The sequence below is a fragment of the Nelumbo nucifera genome, chromosome 1 (assembly GCF_055504915.1).
Source record: "Nelumbo nucifera cultivar China Antique chromosome 1, China Antique-T2T, whole genome shotgun sequence".
NCBI lineage: Eukaryota > Viridiplantae > Streptophyta > Magnoliopsida > Proteales > Nelumbonaceae > Nelumbo > Nelumbo nucifera.
Window position 1 is genome coordinate 48,776,000 of NC_142649.1, and position 20,482 is coordinate 48,796,481.

At 40.7% G+C, this 20,482-nt stretch overlaps 1 protein-coding gene across 2 annotated transcripts in view; it reads right to left on the reverse strand.

Moving 5' to 3' along the window:
- The window catches only part of LOC104590570 (uncharacterized), a 95,442-nt gene that overhangs the window by 50,163 nt on the left and 24,797 nt on the right, over positions 1-20,482 (reverse strand). For both annotated transcript variants that reach the window (XM_088896660.1, XM_088896659.1), the window contains exons 7-8: positions 17,802-17,972; positions 17,562-17,660 (exon numbers count right to left, since the gene is read on the reverse strand). In XM_088896660.1, the coding sequence (XP_088752786.1) occupies positions 17,562-17,660; positions 17,802-17,972 (270 nt within the window). The remainder of the gene's footprint in view (positions 1-17,561; positions 17,661-17,801; positions 17,973-20,482) is intronic.

Below are 20,482 nucleotides of genomic sequence, written 5' to 3' on the forward strand. Positions count from 1 at the left end.
TAGAGAGAGAGAGAGAGAGAGAGAAAGAGAAAGAGAAAGACAGAGAATGTTGTAGTTGTATAGAGAAGAGAGAAAACATCCTTTGTTGCATGTTGATGAAATGAAACTTACCTCAAGCATTGAATGACACAGCTCACCCTGAGGTTAACTGAAATTTCGAATCCTGAGTAACGTCTCTAATATTTCAAAACCTAAGAAGCTCACCCTCACAACCCAATGGGTACCCTCGACCCAACCCACCCTGACCCTTTCCCCTTGACCCTAATGGGTCACTTGACCCACATTGACCCCTTGTTCAAATGGGTGGGTATGGGTGGATTATCAAGTTGGTGGGTTGGGTGGGTCATGTGAGTTGGGGTCAAGATTGCCAGTCCTAAGTACAACTGTACAAGTAATACTGAATCAGAAAAAAGTAGATCAAATGTTTAGGATGCTTTTGAAAAAATTCACACAACTTTTGATTCTAAGCAAGTGGCTATATGTAAGGCTTATAAAGTAGTTATGTCAACTGACTATATGTGTGGGACAAGTCATGCATCAAAATCTGAATGTATGTAACAAACATCAAAATCATAACACAATAGATGATGCATTTAAATGAAGCAAAAGCTTATGAATCAAAGAGATTATCAAATTCTATGTATTAGTTCCAAATGTGCAACAAATAGTGATTGATAATATTTTCTTGAAGATTGCGTTACCATTTAGTTTTCTTGAATCCCCATACTTTAAATTAACCACAAAAACTGCAAATTTGGAATTTAAAGTGCCATCTAAGCATACTATCAAGCGGGATATTATGAATCATTACAGAGTAGAAAACTTACATGATTTTTTTCTTTTTTTTGGTATTACATAATACATACTACACAGTACAGGGGAATCAGAGCTGGGAAAAAGAAGATTGCAAGTAAGGCCCACTAGTATGGCTGTCAACTAGTCAAGTCTGGGTCGGGACAGGGTGCCCCAATCCTGAACCAATTTGTTCTAAGATGAAGGAGCTAAAGGAGCTGTCCCTATTGAGTAGTAATTTCACTTGGTCCAACTTGCAATCGAACCCAATTTGTTCTAAGCTTGATAGATTCTTATTCATAGTGGATTGAGAAGCACATTAGGAGTGTTGGTTTCGAAGGCTTTACCTAAGATAACATCCGTTATTGGCCTATCTCCATATCCAAGGAATAAGGATGAATTAAGAGAAAACGGTTCAGTCCCTTCTCAATTTGAGAATATGTGGCTTTGTCACCCAGGGTTCAGAGAAAAGGTTAAGGTATGGTGGACAAAGAGTAACCCTAGCGAGCATTGGGAGGGTATGAGATTCCATCATAAGCTCAAAGAGTTTAAAGCAAAAATCAAGGTATAGAATGTACAGAATTTTGGGAAACTATAAGAAAAAAAGCAAGAGGTAATTGATAATATTGAGCTTCTGGAGAGTATAGAAAATGAAGGAATCTTTGGAAAAAGAGAGAAGTAGGAGAAAGGGAGACTAAGAAAGGAACTAGAGGAAATCCTAATCCAAAGAACAAATAAGTTAGAGATAGAAGTCTAGGCAAACTTGGATAAAAGAGGGGGATAGAAACACAAAATTATTGCATGCTTTAGCAATAGAGGAAGAAAAAACCTTATCTTTAAAATAGAAGTTGAAGGTGAAACTATTGATCGACAAAGTGGAATTGCAAGAGCCTTTGTGAACCATTTCAAGTTGATTTTTAGAAAACCTCTAATTGGAAAGCTTTGTGTGGAAGAATTGGAGTGGCCAAGGGTATTAGGAGAGAAAAGAGTTGGCTAGAAAGAAGGTTTTATTTAGAGGAAATAAAGGAAGCAATTTTTGCAAAGGATAGATCTAAAGCACCAGGTCCAAATGAGTTTACTATGACCTTCTACCAGGGTTATTGGGACATTTTGGTGGAGGATATCCAAAAGGTGTTTAATGAATTTTTTTAGCAAAGGGGTAATTGAAGGGATGAGAGATCCATCCCATGGACGCCCAAAGATTGCGGAATAAGGGGCGAATTTCAAAAATTTTTCTCTCCCTTCAACTGGGAATCACATTCCCTATTTAGAAAATCATATTTTCAAGGATCATTCTTGAACCTTAAACTGAATCAGATCTGAACCAAAAGACGTAGGAGGGAAGATATACCTGATACAGAGAATCAATATCTCCCAATGGAGGTGTTCACGCCCAAGGAATGATCCAAAATCTGCTCCCACTGAAGATAGCACAGTGAAGGATGGAGCAGAATCAGCAACGTTCTTCAAAAGAACTTTACCCTTCACAAGAATCAACTGGATGGCTTGTGGGTACAGCTCCAAGCAATCTTTTCCCAAAAGATTGAGATTAAGATCAAATCTTGATTTCTCCCTAGAACTGGAGATCGAACTGAAGGGAATGGCAATGACAGGAAGGAGGCGGCAGGAGGGAATTCGCAGTATGCAGAAAATCTCTCTTTCTCTCTTTCTTTGCTCTAAAGATAAAATATGTTGTGAATCATATATCAAAAGGCTGCCGCCCCCTTCTTCTTTTATAATCTTAAAGGGATCAGCTCCTAATCAGATTAGGAGTTGCTAATCCAAATCATATTTGGGTTAGAAGTCCCTTTAAATGATAACGGATAATCCTTATCTTATCTGCAGATCAGATCAGCCATCTCCTAATCTAATTAGGAGGTTTCCAGATCTAAATCTCATTTAGATCTTGGACTCTCTAAGTGGATAGGGTCTAAGCCCAATCCTATTAGCTGATCCACTCCAGAATTCGCCCCCTTTAATTGACTGACTAAATCAGCCCAGTTCGAAATGGGCTTAAGGCCCATTTAAGGTTATGTACTCAAAAAGCCTTCCAAACTGTTGTCCAGTTGGGCTTCCTTGTATGGCGTGGGACCCAAACATTGATCTACACATCAGCCACATGGGTTCAGCCCAGCCTTTGTTACAAGGCCTGGCCGAATACACTGCTAAAGACAGTGCACCCCCTGAAACCCATCAAATGGGCTCTATGGGCCCAACACTTACCCTAAGTGGTCCCTGGGCCAAGCCACCTTGTAACACCCAGGGACTGTGGGCAGATGCAAGATTAGCCCATCAGGTATTATCCTCAATGGTCTTACACTTAACCTCTCAGCCCATAATGATCATACACTACCCGACAAGAGAGGACCTCTCCCTCGGCTATAAGGAACAGTGTTGCACTCTCTGCTTATATGGATCCCGGGAATTAAAACCTTCTTGCAAATATTTTAGAAACCATAATATATATACTTTTGTATCTCATAAAATATATTTTGCAAAACAAATCTCAACGGTTGAAATCGACTGCCGGCAGTCTTGGTTTCCATCAGTGAGAGTGCATCCCCGATCATTACCTTTGTCTGACAAAGGGGCTGATCCTTTCACTATGATCACCCACTCAGATGAATTCTCGGATTGTCCCAACATACCCAGGTTTTGACCCTTGCTAAGAATCTCACTGATTGGTATATCAAAGACAGCCCAATCCGACACCTAGTGCAGTATCATTATCGAGTCTAGGGATCAGATGTAACTTTCCAGTTTTGCCCATCAATCTCCAAGGTCCAGGGCAATACTGGAAATCTGGTCCAGTTCATAGATTCAATTAATCCTACATTGTATGTGCCTAGGGTCTCACCCTGGCAGCTGAGACAGGCCACCCCAACCGACTTGGTGGCACCACAGTGTCAGCCTTGTCAGGATAGGTCTCCCCAGACCGACCCACTGGCTGTGAACATTCTAAACTAACACGAGTCTCATTAAGTGTCCAGTTTAAGGGTATTACACAGAAACATACCAAGGGAACATGAATCAAATATGCATCTTTATTCATTTACAATAAATTCATAAAGTACATCATTCTGATTGAAGCTAAGGGCATACAAAACTGTCTAACAGTAATAAATCCGTGATTAAATTCTACCTTCATTGCTTTGATTCCGAAAAAATCTGGGGCAATTCAATTGAAGGATTTTAGGCCCATCAGTCTAATCCATAGCCTATGCAAAATTATTGCTAAGGTGCTGTCAAGAAGAATTAAATGAGTGATTTCTTCCATCATATCCTTAAATCAAGGTGCCTTTGTCATGGATAGGCGGATTGTCGACCAAATCCTTATTTCTAATTAGAGTGTGGAAGAGATAAAAAAGATCTAGAAAGAAAGGTTTCATTTGTAAGCTCAACCTAGAGAAAGCATATGACTTTGTGGAGTGGGAATTCTTGTTGGAAGTGATGAGGAACTTTGGCTTTAGAGATAGGTTGTGCAAGTGGGCTAAAGGCTGCATAAGTACTTGTCATTACTCAATTATGGCAAATGATACAATAGTGGACCACTTTCAATCCATTAGGAGAATTAGACAAGGGGCCTCCCTCTCTCCCCTTCTTATTCACCCTAGTAGCTGAAGTACTAGGTATCCTTGTCCAGAGGGCATATTCGAGGGGTTTAGTGAGAGCTTGGAGATTGGGAAGAGAAAGAGTGCCTACCACTCACTTGCAGTTTGCTAATGATACCATCTTAATTTGTGAAGGAGGTGAACTAAACTGGGTAAGGAATCTGAAGCCAGTGGTTCATGTTTTTGAGATGTCAAATTTGAAAGTTAACTTTTTTGGGTTGTGAGGTTTGCCAGTGGCCAGTGAATTTTTGGAAGTTGTTAGTGGATAGGTTGTCAAAAAGGCTAGCCTCCTAGAAAAGGAATTGTCTCTCTCTTGGTGGAAGAATAACTTTGACCAAATCACCTTTGGCCAATCTGTTGGGCTACTTCCTACTGGTCTTTAAGATGCCTATGAGGAGTTGTGGAAGGTTAGAGAAGTTAATTAGTGATTCCTTGTGGGAGCCTAGAGAAGAAAAAATGATCAAGAGGTTAGATGGGAAGTGGTAAGCAGAGAAGCAAGGATTCAGAGGGTTTAGGAATTGGGAACATTCAGAAGAGAAAGATGGACTTGTTAGGGAATTGGTTGTGGAGATTTCTGATGGATCATGATAAATTGAGGACAAAGGTGATAAAGAGAATATATGGGCTGGCGGTTGATGGCTAGGACACCAGAGTTTCGGCCTGAGCAACTAGTGCAGCACCTTGGAAAGCTATTCATGCCATCCTTCCTTATTTTCTACTTGTCAAGTATAACTTGTACTCCAGGAATTGAGTAAGGTTCTACGAACATGTGTGGGTGGGGGAAGTACTACTTAAAGATCAATTCCCATATTTATTCTCCCTTTCTAGGTCTAGGTACAAAATAAGCCTGCCTCCACCTTTGTTTCCTCCTTTGGTCCAGGGCTTGAGCTTAATTGGGATTTAGGGTTTAGACAAGGTTTTAGAGAATCAGAGTTGGATATGGTGTTTTCTTTGGTTTAGTTACTTCCAAAGGTCTTCTTGGATCCTTCTAAGGTGGACTCTCGGATTCGAACCTTCTCCTCTTCTAGCTCTTTCACTTGTGTCTCCTTTATGAATGCCCTAACAACCTTCTCCTACTCCTATCAATCCCTTTCCTACTAAAGAAGCGTTGGTGAGACTAGTTCCACCTACGGTTGGAGCACTTTGTTGGGAAACAACTCTAGAAAGCATTAATACTTGTAATCAAATTCAAAGAAAGAAGCTTTTTTTGTGCTTGTCCCCTAATTAGTGTACCCATTGTAGAGCCAGTAGTTAATCTTGCTTTCACCTACTTGAAGGGATGAGAGATCCATCATATGGATGGCTGAACCCTGTAGGTAGGTTGAGCAAAATTTCAAAAATTTCTCTCTCCCATCTGGGAATCAAATTCCCTGTTTTAAAAAATCTGCATTTTCAAGGATCAATCTTGAACCAAGAACCGGACCAGATCTGAAACCAAAAGGTAGAAGAGGGAGATACCTGATACGAAGAAATAGTATCCTCTAATGAAGGTGTTCACGCCCAAAGAAATCTCCAAAGACTACTCCCACTGAATCAACAGTGTTCTTCCCAAGAACCGAACCCTTCAACAAGAATTCGATGGAGGCTGTGAGCACGACTTCAGATCAGCCTTTCTCCAAAGACTGATATCAAGAACTATTCTTGTTCGCTCCTACAAGAATGGAGACCGAACTGGCAATTGGCGGCAACTGGAGGAGAACGCAGGGAGAAGATGGCACTGTCACACTGTTGTTGTCTTCTCTCTATATGATGAAAGATATGATGTTATGAGATGAGAAGAACTGAATGGTTCGCCCCCTCCTCCTTTTATAGACTTAAAGAGATCAGCTCCTAATCCCATTAGGAGTTTCCTGATTCAAATCCTTATTTGAATCTAGACTGTTTTTAAGTGATAAGGATAGATCCTTATCTTATCTGCAGATTAGATCAGCCCTCCTAAACTCATTAGGAGGTTTCCAGATCCAAATTTAGATATGGACTCTCTGAGTGGATAGGGATAGCTCCATATCCTATCTGCTGATCCAATCCCAGATCCGACCCTCTCTTTAACTAATCAAATTAGACCAGTTCGAAATGGGCTTCAGGCCCAATAAGTCTATGTGCTCACTAACCCTCCAAACTGTTGCCCAGTTGGGCTTCTTTGTATGGCATGGGACCCGAACATTGATCTACACATCAGCCACATGGGTTCAGCTTAGTCTCTGTTACAAGGCCTGGCCGAATTCACTGTTATGGGCAGTGAACCCCTGAACCTATCACCATGGGCTCTTAACGGGCCTAACACTTATACTAAGTGGTCCCTGGGCCAAGCCACCTTATAAAAACCCAGGGACTGGGCAGATGCAAGATTAGCCCATCAGGTATTACCCTCAATGGTCTTACACTTAACCTCTCAGCCCATAATGATCAAACACTACCCAACAAGAGAAAACCTCTCCCTCGGCTGCAAGGAACAGTGTTGCACTCTCTACTCACATGGATCCCAGGAATTAAAACCTTTTGCAAACATTTTAAAACCATATAATATATATATATATATGTATGTATATCCGTATATAAATATATTTTGCAAAACAAATTTCAACGATTGAAATCGGTTGCCGGCAGTCTTGGTTTCCATCAGAGAGAGTGCATCCCCGATCATTACCTTTGTCCGACAAAGGGGCTGATCCTGTCACTATGATCACCCACTCAGATGAATTCTCAGACTGTCCCAACATACCCAGGTTTTGACCCCCTCTAAGGATCTCACTGATTGGTATATCAAAGACAGCCCAATCTGACACCTAGTGCAGTATCATAATCGAGTCTAGGGGTCAGGTGTAACATTCCAGTTTTGCCCATCAATCTCCAAGGTCCAGGGCAATACTGGAATTATGGTCCGGTTCAGGGTTTCAAGAAAACCCACACTGCATGTACCTCAGGTCTCACCCTGGCAGCTGAGACAAGCCACCCCAACCAACTTGGCGGCACATCAGTGTTAGCCTTGGCAGGATAAATCTCCCCAGATCTATCCAACGGCTGTGAAGATTCTAAACTAACACGAGTCTCATATGTGTTCAGTTTAAGGGTATTACACAGAAACATACCATAATAACATGAATCAAATATGTACTTTATTCATTTACAATAAATGTCATAAAGTACATCATTCTGATTGGAGCTAAGGGCATACACTCTCTAACACTACTAATATCCTGCTCCTTTGTTTCTCCTATTTGGGAGTCGTTTCCCTCTTTATTTGGTTGCAGGTGGATTCCCCCTTCAAGTCTTCAAAGCCTCTTTGTCTATTCTATTGGTAGTTGGACTAAGAAGAGGGAAAGATTCTTGTGGAGGTGCACCAAGGCAATGGTTTGTTGGAAACTTTGGGAGGAAAAGAACCAAAGAATATTTGCTAAAAAAGAGAAAAGCAGAGAGAAAATTGTAGAGGTGATCACTGAGGGTGGCCCAGTGGGTAAAGACAATGAAGATATTTGATGACATTTCCTTAGAGACCATTGTGAATAATTGGCAAGAAATAGCATCCTCAACTCCAAGCAGAATCATCATTCAACCTTCACGGTATCCCTATCGGCAGGCTTTATCAAGCTCAAATTTGATGGGAGCAGTCAAGGTAAACAAGGGCCAACAAGGGTTGGTGGTGTTTTCAAGCCAGAGCAAGGTTTACTAATAGCTCTTTTTTAAGGCCTAACTGGATTTTGAGACTTATTGAGATCTGAAATTTTGGCTTTGTTAGGCGAGGGTGAAAAGGACTAAGGAACTATGGGTTTGTTTGCTTTCTAGGAATAGGGACCTGGGATTGGAATTGGAATGGACCATTCCAATTCCTACTGTTTGTTTGGCAGGAATGGGATTCCAATTCCCATTCTTAGGGAATGGGATTCCCCCATATGGGGAACGTCCATTCCAAACCCCCTAATAAAATGATAATAACAAAGTACTAATAAAATAATAATATTCATAAAATATTAATAAAGTAACAATAAAATAATAGATAGACAAATACAAAATTGAAAATTTTCAGTTGATTCCCATTCAAACTCCCAATGAACCAAACAACAACAACAACCAGAATTCGATTCTGATTCCTGATTGAACTAAACAGGTGTTAGGAAAAGGTGATTCCAATTCTGATTCCAGGGGATTTTGATTCCGATTCCGGTCCTGCCCGAAAATCAAATGCACCCTAAATATTAATAGGTTGATCATTGAAGGAGATACACAAGTGGTAATTGGCTGGCTAGGGAAGGAAAATGATGGGTTATGGACATATTTCCATGAATGAAGACAATTCAAGTGGTTAACTCAAGGAATTGAAGTGCATCTGTGACGCACTGGCCAAACAAGGGGTGGAAAGAAGTCATATGTTTTGGGCTACATTGTAATTTTCTCTTCGGGGAAGAGTTAAGAGAGTTTACCTCCCCCCACCATTGTATTTAAATATTTTCTCTACTTCTTTAATGAAAGTTTTCTGTTATTGATCAAAAAAAAGAAAAAAAGCAGACCCAGAACCATCCTAACTAATATAAGAGAGTTTTCTTTAATGAAAGTTTTTTATAATTTTATGTTATTTTTATGTATGTATGTGTTAATCAAGCCAAGCTCACGAGCTTTTGAGCTAAACCTTTTAATGGTTGAGCTCAAGCTCGAATAACTAATCGAGCTTACTGATAACTTTGTATTTTGATGACTTAAGGGCATCATTTCAGGGGTATTTTAGACCTTAGACTAGCTAATATGTACCCTTTTTTTTCGGTTGAATTCAATATTGTGACCTTTGAGAGTCCCTGTGCAAAGTCTAAGGTAAAAACTGGGAGAATTACAGAGTTTCCTACAGATTTTGGGAAGCTAGTGCGAATTCTAGCTGAGAGAGGGGGTGTTTCTGTGAAAAACTGAACACAGGAGGGTACCTCCTATCTGCTAAACCCAGAAAGGCACCCCTCCTATTGTATTAGCATACTCCCCTCTCCTTAGCAAACCCTAGGGCGCCTCCCCACTCATTCTTTTTACCTCTAACAAACCCTAGCCGCCCCTAACTGCTAAATCTTCACCTTCCACTCCTCCCTAACATCTAATCTCAACCATCCAAATCTTAGCAGCCCTTCATACCTTTAGATCTCTCCCTAGACAGCATCCTAGCTTTACACTTCACTCCTTAAACCTCAACCAATCACCTTAGGGTGCCACATCATACCAACCAATCACTAGGCGCCCAAATCTGCTCCCTCCATTCTGGGCACCCAAATTTCAGCCCTACATAGTATTAGGCGCCCTCTCCTTCTCTTCTCAGCCTTAGGATCACCTTAGAACAATCCTAACCCTCCATTCTCAACCATAAGGCGCCCATATTTCTGCAAAAACCCAGCTGCCACCCCTCTCTTTCTCTCTAATCCCAAACCTATCCTTCCTTCTCTATAAAAATGGCCCAATGGGTCCTAAGAAGGGGTTGGATTCTACCCCCAGGTAAGACAGAAGGTTGTTCTTGAGAAGTTCAAGGGTAGAGGAAGAGGAGAACGCCCAGGCAAGAGGAAGGGTTCTGCTTGCATTTCGCCTAGCAACTACTGCCACCTCTGGATCTGGATCCCAACCAGTTTCCCATAGTTTTAGATTTACTTTTTACGCGTGTTTTTATTTTTCGATCTTTAATTTCTTGTTTTTATTTTATTTCTGCAATTTATTTTTACCAAATTTAATTTGTGTCTTCCTTTCTGCAGATCTGAAATTCGGCCAGATAAGACGGAAGGCCCAGCTCGAGGAGTTCGAGTGTCAAATGATAGTTTTTTTTATTTCTGTTATTTATTTATTTTTCTGCAATTTTTACTTTCAGCATTGTTAGAATTTTGTTTTAATGGATTCCAGTTCAATTAATTAAATTTTGTGTTTCTGCAATTTCAAATCTTGTTATTTTGTCCGGATTGAAGTACGTAACAATTTTTCCCTCGCTTCCCTATGGATACGACCCCTTTCTCACCACTAACTGCATTATGTAGTTATTTTGAGAATCGGAAAATTTATAAATATTGAAACTGGTGTTCCGAAGTGGTTAACGACACACTTCCGAACACACCACTTACCCCAAGGTCCGAACTCGACTCAAGCTCAATTAAAATCGAACTCGAATCGAGCCTAAACGAATTCAAGCCCGAACTGTATGATTAGAGCTTGATTCGATTGCAGCCCTACTTCTAGGTAAGTGTTTGGAAAGGAATTATGAGGTTTAATCAGGAGGTCAAGGGCTAGGTCATATTCAAAGTTGGGGATGAGTAGTCGATCAAGACTACAATAAGTCTTGAATCAAAAAGAAAAAAAAAGGTTTTGATGGAGAAAAGAAGAAGAAAGGAGAAAAAGGAGAAGAGAAGTACACAAGGGTTTTAGAAAGGAGAGAGAGGGGATGAATTAATGAAACTGCCGCCCCACTCTTAATATTTATAAGTTTACTAACTGTAGAAAAAGGCAGAATTGCCCTTAATGCTTACATGGCAAATAAACTAATATAATAAACTGAAATAACAAGTTGTCTGAAATAACTACCAACTACCAGTGACAACTAACAAAGAGTACATGTTGTGCTGTCATATGAACACAGTGGGGACCACAGCCATGGGGCCCACATCAGTATTCTCTACACTCCCCCTCAAGTTGGGAATAGATGTTTGTCATTCCCAACTTGCATAGGTCTACCTCTAACTTCTTCCTTGGAACAGCCTTGGTGAGAAGATCTGCAAGCTGCATGCTGGAGGTGATATACGGAAGACACACTTCTTGAGATGAAACCCTTTCTCTGACAAAATGTCGATCAACTTCGATGTGCTTAGTTCTGTCATGTTGTACCGGATTGTGAGCTATATTAATAGCAACCTGATTATCGCAATACAGCATCAAGGGCTTCTCATAATCAATTCCCAACTCTTCAAGTAATGACCTCAGCCATAGGATTTCAGCCACTCCATTAGCCATCGATCTATATTCAACTTCAGCACTAGAGCGAGAAACAACACTTTGTTTCTTACTCCTCCAAGAGACAAGGTTACCTCCTACAAAGGCACAATATCCAGAGGTAGACCTCCTGTCATCAGCACTCCCAGCCCAATCAGCATTTGTATAGACCTCTATCTTCATGTGATCATTATTCTTGAATAATATACCTCTACCTGGACATCTCTTCAAGTATGCTAATATTCTCTCAACTGCAAGGAGGTGGGTAGTTCTAGGAGAATGCATGTACTGACTGATAACATTGACTGCATAACTGATGTCTGGTCGGGTGAGACAGATATATAGGAGTTTTCCAACCAACCGTTGGAACATAGCTTTGTCTTCAAGAGGCTCTCCACCCTCTGCACTGATCTTGTAATTCTGTTCAATAGGTGTATCTGCAGGCTTGACACCCAACTTTCCAGTTTCTGCTAACAGATCTAGAACATACTTCCTTTGGGAAATAAAGATCCCATGTTTAGATCTAGCAACCTCAATACCCAAGAAGTATCGTAGTGCACCCAGATCTTTCACCTCAAACTCTTGATGAAGAAGTTGTTTGGGGGACTCAATTTCACTATTATTCCCTGTCACCATAATATCATCCACATATACAGCAAGTAAGGTTAAAGAAGAATCCACTCTTTTAATGAACAATGTATGGTCTAACTGGGCCTGTACATAGCTGAATTTTCCAAGGGCTTGTCTGAATTTATCAAACCAAGCTCTGGGGGACTGCTTTAGTCCGTACAGGGCTTTATTCAGCCGGCAAACCTTCTTACCTGTCTTGGAATCATAGAATCTAGGGGGTAAATTGCATGTAGACTTCCTCCTGTAAGTCTCCATTTAAAAAGGCATTTTTGACATCCATCTGGAACAAAGGCCAAGAATAACTCGCTGCAAGGGCTAACAATACTCGAATAGTGGTCATCTTTGCCACTGGGCTAAAAGTCTCCAAGTAGTCTATACCATATGTCTGAGTAAATCCTTTTGCAACTAACCGAGCTTTATACCTTTCAATGGAACCATCAGCATTATGTTTCACAGTAAATACCCATCTACATCCAACCGGCTTCTTTCCATTGGATTGGTCAACTAGCTCCCAAGTATTATTCCTCAGAAGGCATCCATTTCAACCTTCATTGCATCTTTCCACTCAGGAACTGACAAGGCTTCCTGCACTGTTCTGGGGAAAGGAATATCAGCAATGGAAGTGAGAAAGGACCTGTAAGAGGGAGACAGGCGATCATAGGACAGAAACTAGGAAATGTAGTGAGTCGTGGATGTGGTGCAACGCCGTTTCCCTTTACGGACTGCAATAGGGAGGTCAACATCATCCGAAGGAAGTGATGATGAAGTAGCAATAGTGGAAGGTATCTCAGTAGGACCTGGATCTGATAAGGGGACTGTAGTACCTGGATTTGGATTCGTAGATGGAACTGGGACTGGCCTGGACTGCTGATGACCGAAATCAACCTGCCTCCACCGCCTGTGATAGACTTTTAACTCCTAACACCTCTAACAACCCTCCCCATTATAGCCCTCATCACTCAATGGAATAGGTAAAGGAACTTTAGATGAGGTAACCCCACTCTCACTACTCTCCCCCTGAGGAAAAAACCCCCTCATTCTTACTACTCTCCCCCTGAGGAGAAACCCTAGGGTAATAGGGTACCTCCTCAAAGAAAGTAAAATCCACCGAAACAAATCTCCTCCCGGAAGTAGGTTCATAGCAGCAACAACCCTTTTGAATTTGTGTATAACCGAGAAAAATGCATTTGGAGGCCTTGGGGTCAAATTTGGAACAATGAGATCCAAGAATCTGAACAAAGCAGGTGCAACCAAAGGTTTTAAGGGGAACAGTAAATAATTCTTCATCTGGGTATAGAAGGGTAAACGGAGGCTTCATGTCAAGAACCCGTGAAGGAACCCGATTAATGAGATACACTGTTGTGAGAATAGCATCGCCCCAGAAACGGATAGGCATATTGGAGGTAAACATAATGCTTCTAGCCACCTCCAAAATGTGCCTATTCTTCCTCTCGGCAACCCCATTCTGCTGTGGTGTATAAGGACAAGTGCTCTAGTGAATAATCCCATGATCAAGTAGATAAGAGGCCAGTGGCTTGGTAAAGTATTCTTTCGCATTATCAGATCTGAGGATTTTGATTTTGACCCTGAACTGGGTTAAAATAATCTGATGAAAGGTTTGGGTCGGAGCAGGAACCTCATCTTGGGAACGCATGAGGTAAACCCAAGAAAAACGGGTATAGTCATCAACAAACAACAAGAAATATTTGTACCCCCCCCCCCCATAGAAGGGATGTGATACGGGCCCCAAACATCGGTTTGCACAACATCAAGAGAATTACTTCTTTTATTACTCAAGGAATAAGATGTTCGACAATGCTTTGCAAGCTCACAACTCTCACATCTCAAATTTGACATCTGAACAGACTCAAACAAATTAGGAAACAGACTCTTCAAAGACCGAAATGATAAATCACCTAACCGATTATGCCAAAGCATAACCGGACTAACAGACTAAGAAACAAAAGACTTCTTATCTTCATGATCTTTCCAATGAGAACTCTCTCCAAGCAGATAGATCCCATTTGTCTCACGGCCAGTCCCAATCACCTTCCTCGTCTCCAAGTCCTGAAAAACACATCGGTCAAGGAAGAAGGTTACTAAACAGTTCTGATGTTTTGTAATACTACTAACTGAAAGCATATTAGTATCAAGCTTAGGGACATGCAAAACTGAGGATAAAGAAATGGTATTAGACAACTTGGTGTCTCCCTTGCCAGAAATGGGAACAAGGGAACCATCAGCAATGGACACTTTATCTCTACCAGAAGATAAATGATAGGTAGTGAACAGTGATGGCAAGCTAGTCATATGGTCAGATGCACCTGAGTCTATTACCCAACAATGTTCAGTGTTACCTGAAACTGAAGCATGGTAAGCTGAGGCCCGAGTACCTGAATGAGTAAAGGCTGATGTGGCAAGAGCTGATGATGACTGAGATGACTGAGCTGAATTACCAACCTCCTTTTCGAACTGTATTAGGGCAGCCCGAACAGCAGCTAAGGTGTCTAGGGGCGTGCCCTTTGTGCCCAATGAGGATGCAGAATCAATGTTAACTGCCATATGAGCATTACCCCTTTTGTTCCTTAGTTTTGCTGGGACTAGATGAGGGTGCAGCTTCCAACATGTGTCTTTAATATGCTTGGGTTTCTTGCAATGTTCACACACTAGATCCCGCTTATCTTCCTTCTTCATATCCCTTTCTGTATCACCCCCAGACTTAGGTTTAACTACTGCCAAGGCTGGTGGGAAGGGTTGACGCTGCACCATAACCTTTCTCCTAGTGTCTTCACTATGCACCAAGGAGTAGGTTTGGGATAAAGTCACACTATCCCTTGTTAGTATCTGTTGTCTCACAATATCATAATCAGAATTCAGACCAGCTAGGAGTTCAAACACCCTATTAGTCTCAACTTGCTTTCTACGAGTTTGTGCATCTTTCTGACTTTCCCACTCAAGTGTTTCCAGATGATCAATTTCATGCCACAGAGATTTCAAGGTAGAGAAGTAAACGGAGACCGGTTTCTCTCCTTGCTTGAGGTTATTAACCTCACACTTCAATTCATAGGCTCTAGCAACATTAAGGGGTTGGGAGTAGGTTTCTTCCATGACATCCCAGATCTCCTTGGATGTTTTTGCCCACAAATAGTTTTGGCTGATATGTGGCTGCATAGAGTTGCATAGCCATGTCATAACTAAGTAGTTCTCCTGAACCCACTTGGTATACATTTGGTCCTCCTTGGATGGTTCTTTCACATCTCCCAATAGGTAGCTAAGTTTTCATCTTCCCCCAATAGCCATCATGGCTGATTGGGCCCATTCTAAGTAGTTGGATCCATCAAACCTCACAGTTGTAATCTGAAATGCAGTCTCAGACATATTACCAGAATTGCTAGTCCCAAAAACACCTTCCCCCTGATTCTTGAACTCCATTCTTGGTTAAGAATCAGTAATCAAAAACTGTTAGAGCTACTGTAATAAGAAAAACAGCACTTAAACAACTGATCACAATCAGCCTAGGTCTTCCACAAACAAAGGAAACAGAATTCTGTGTGAACTCAGTTCGGATCTGATCTGAAACCAATCGACAGTTCTGAATTTGAGGGTGAACCTAGTTCAGATCTGATCTGAAACCAATCGACAGTTCAGAATGTAAGCTGTTCCAATTCTCGATGAAGGTTCTCACCCCAAAAACAGAATTTGGAGCCGAAACAAGCCTAGAACTCACTTAAAAAACAGTCTGGAATGCTGAAACTGATTTAGGGTTTGATCATAGGGTTAAGGAAACATTGTGAGAACAGAAACAGTGCACAGCCGCACCTTCCAAATAGGTTCACAGTCAAATCTGGTCGTAGGGTTAAAGAAAAAACCCTAAAAAAATCAGAGAATTCTGATTGCCTCTGAAAAATAAAGGAGAGCTCAGCCGCTCCTCCTAGATAAGTCTAACAAACCCTTGACTAATGACGATCTCAAGGAAAGATAAAAACTTACCCAGAAACTTCTGATCACCACCTTCAATCTTGGCCTAAACCCTAATATCGATCCTTTGAACCTTCTCTGATTCTTCCTGATTACCAAAACACTCTCCAAGCCTCTACAAACCTTCAGACGGTTGCTAAACCCTTCTGGTAACCTCCAAGAATCAGCCAACGAACAGTTCTTTCTAAGCTTCCAGCCCTAGGCAGTTCTCATGTGGTTGGCTGGACTAGACACACATGAGAAACCCTAGATTGGCTCTGATACCAAGTAGTCGATCAAGACTACAATAAGTCTTGAATCAAAAAGAAAAAAGGTTTTGATGGAGAAAAGAAGAAGAAAGAAGGAGAAAAAGGAGAAGAGAAGTACACAAGGGTTTTAGAAAGGAGAGAGAGGGGCTGAATTAATTAATCTGCTGTCCCACTCTTAACATTTATAAGTTTACTAACTGTAGAAAAAGGCAGAATTGCCCTTAATGCTTACATGCAAATAAACTAATATAATAAGCTGAAATAACAAGCTGTCTGAAATAACTACCAACTACCAGTGACATAACTAACAAAGAGTACATGCTGTGCTGTCATACGAACACAGTGGGGACCACAGCCGTGGGGCCCACATCAGTGTTCTCTACAGGATGAATCTAGTGTTAGGTTTTGGGAAGATGAATGGACTGAAGTAGGAAAACTGTGTGAGGTTTGCCCAAGGTTATACAGGTTGACTGAACAACAAGTTACAATTGATTAGTGTTACAAGAGGAGAGGGGAGAAGTTGATCTGGAATCCAAAATACAGAAGACCTTTATTGGACCAAGAAGTGGAAGAGTGTATATGCTGCTGGAAAAACTAGAAGGAATAAACATTTCAGTGGCCACAGGAGATGGTTTGTGGTGGAAAGAGAGCAAAGATGGAAAATCCTCAGTAAAGTCATTATACAAGACATTAGTAAGAGATAACCAAGAGTTGGGTCAGATAAAAGGAGTATGGAGTAACCCGGTAAGCCTTTGCTTGGTTGGTAGCCCATGACAACATTCTCACTACGGATCACTTGAAGGCTAAAGGTTTTAATTTGGCAAGCTGCTGCTATTTATGTCAAATGGAAGAGGAGACAGTTCTTCATTTGTTCTTTTCCTGTATTCTGGCAAACTTTATTTGGAATTTCTACTCTCTAGATGGACAAAACTCAAATGAAGCAAGAAAGTCAGGATTCTGGAGATGTATCGTGTTTGCAGTCTACTGGTCACTTTGGAATGAGAGAAATAGAAGAGTATTTGAGGACAGGTGAGCATTAATCATCTGGTAGCAAACAGTGGGTAAACTTGCATCAGATTGGGTTCTTCATCTTCCAGATTTCGATCAAGTGAACAGAACTGATCTGTTAGAGAACTTCTAGAGTACACTAGATTTGCAACCTTGTAACAACGAGTTATTTATAGTTTGAGATTGTCTGGAATTTGGATTGTTATGTCAGCTTGACAGCCAACTGTCTTGCATTGTACCTCTTTTTTCAGTTTTAATGAAATTCTCTTTTATCCTTCAAAAAAATAAAAACAAAAGATTGCACAAGAAGACCTTAGATATGCATAAGGTAATAGGATTCTCAAAGTAGAACTCTTACATCCGAGACTCAGAATCCTTCCGAGGGTCATATCCTTTTCTAATCCAAAATAGGCGAAATGGACCTGTTGCAAAGTAGTATGCAATCCTAAAAAGAAGCCTACAACAATCAAGTAGGATAATCACATCAGTGCAAGCGTCAAGCATTATACATTTAATACATTATCCATAAAATAAAAATACACTAAAGAAACACAAAATTTGAATGAAAAAAATAAATAAATCTTCTGGGAATAAAAACCTTTTAAGCTGGTGAGCACCAAAATGTAGACCTTCCTCTAGCAAGCGTTGATTTAGTGTATGTTTGTGCCATATAGGACGTTCATCAAAAAGTTTGGCTAAAACTGTCTGCCACTCCCAATGAGCTGAGCCTTGAGGTATGTGTTCCTCCCAGTTGACTTTCCTAGGAATCTGTATGGGCCTTAAGAAAAATAAAGAGAAGTGGAGCAGAGAGAGAAAAAGAGGGAGGGGGAGTACTAAAGGGCATATCAATCAATAAAGTCAAACAACAACTAGTTGTTCTAAAAGTTAGCATCAATGATCTGACTCCAACTCACCACTCTAGATATGCCTACACTATTTTCTGCATCCTGTCAAGTTCAATTACAATGGTAAATTGCTACTTTAATGATAGTTTTAAAATTCAAACAACTCAGACTAAATGTGTGTACTGGACATAGGGTTTTGTTCTGAGAGGATGTTTGGATTGATAACTCTACCCTCAAGGACCTTTTTAAGTCCCCTGTATTCCCTCTCTTTTTAAAAATAAACCTATTCAGAGTTTTGTTTCTTTTTCCCAGCCTTCTGGTTTCAGCTGGAATTTGGGTTTTAGAAGAGATTTGGGGGATCATGTGCTTGACCAGGCAGATTTGCTCCTTAAAACTCTTGATGCTGTTTGATTGGACCCATCTAAGTCGAATACTCGCATTTGGACCCCGTACCCACTGGGATTGTTTTCTTGTGCTTCCTTCTCTACCTTTTATGCTTGGTCCCTAACACTCAAACTTTTCCTAGTAAGGATATTTGGTCCAAACCCATACCTCCTAAGGTGGGAGCTCTTTGTCGGAAAGTGTCTCTTGGAAAATTAAACATGCTGCACAACTTACAAAAAAGAAGACTTTGTCCCAGTATCTCCTCTAACTGGTGTATCCTCTACAAAGCCAATGGAGAAAGGTGCTACCATTTACTAATCTCCTGCCCTTTTGTTATAGTTCTTTGGGAGAAGCTTTTTGGTCTTTCTGGTTGCAGGTGTTAGTGTCATGCAGATAAGTAGTCTTTTTGACCATACTACAGGTGGCCAAAGAAAAGAGGTACAGTCTTGTGGAGGTGCGCAAGGCCTGCTTTGGTTTGGACTGTTTGGGAGGAAAGAAATGCCAGAACTTTCAATGATAAGGAGAAGGATGAGGTTAGTGCATGGGATTGTATAATCAGTAGGGCCATAAATTGGGCTAAATCCTTGTATCATTTTTCACCTCTGTTTTAAGGGATAAACTGGTGGTGGAGTGGAGGCATCCTGAAGGTGTCATCAAACTAAACTTTGGTGGTAGTAGTCTAGGCAATCTAGGGACATATGATATTGGGGAAGTTTTCAAAATGCTAAGGGTGATTGTTGCCTTATTCTCTAGCCCTATTGGAGTGGGGGACTCAGTTAACGGGGAAGTCCGAGTAGTGCTACAAGGAGCAGAGATTGCTAAAGAAATGAACATTGAACACTTGTTAATTGACGGTCACTTGAAAATGATAATTGGGTGACTTAAAGAACCAGAGACAGTGACTTGGTCCTATAGGGGGCTTTGAGAAGGTTCAAATGGATAACCACAAACATAACAGTCAGCCTTCAATGGGACAGGAGACTGGCAAATGGAATGGCAGATTATCTAGCTAAACAAGGGGTGAGGAATCAACTAAGAAATAAATGTCTACATCCTTATGTTTACAAATAGAAAACAAGGAAGCATAGCCCTTACAACTGAGACCAAAACATTTGATTTCTATTTACCCCTTGTCTTGCAAGTGAATCACCCAAACTATTTGCAGACTTCTGAACCCATAAAATCTTTAGTTACAGCCATGCAGCTCTTTTCACACCAATTTGAATTTATTGATCTCATGCCTGTAGCTCCATGGCACTTTCCTCTCATCCTTCAACCAATTTATTTCATTCTTTGAGTCTCCTTCAATTATTAATTTCTTTACGTTCATTTCCACTGCTTTCTCTATTTGAAACCTTGCAGCCAATATTTCTGCTTTTGTTGATTCACCTAACCCAATTGGTCCTGAAAACATTGCAATGATATTAGCTTTTTGCCTTTTTCATCTCTAAATGCTCATCCTATTCCAGAGGGGCCAAGATTCCCAAAGCAGCTACCATCGGAGTTCATCTTTATGAGGTCCCTCTACGATGAAGTCCACAATTTCACCACCTTTTCCTTTTTAGATGAGGAGAATACTACTACTGATTCCTCATGGTATCATCAAAGGAGCAGGATGAATACATGTCTAAAGTCATCAGCCAGTAAGCCACAATCACTGAGATATATTCTATGATTGCCTCTTTAGTTCTATCCTAATCACAAACAATCTAGCATTCCTTTCGTTCCAAATAGTCCATACCAATACTTCCCTTGTACATCTCCACATAACTCTTCCTTTTCTTTTTGCCCATCTAAAGGTTGTTGTACTAAATAAATTAGCTACACTTAGGAAGATTCCACCTGCACCCAAAAAGAGAAAATCCTTCCAAAATGCAAAGAACAAATGGACAAGAGATCAGTAAATGATAACATGACTCACCATTTGATCTACACAGCACACACCAATTAGGGGACAAATACCAATTAGGTCTCCTTTGTAGGAGGTCAGAGGTGTTGATACTTGCATGAAAGGCTTCCCAACAGAAAATCCCAATCTTAGGGGGAATAA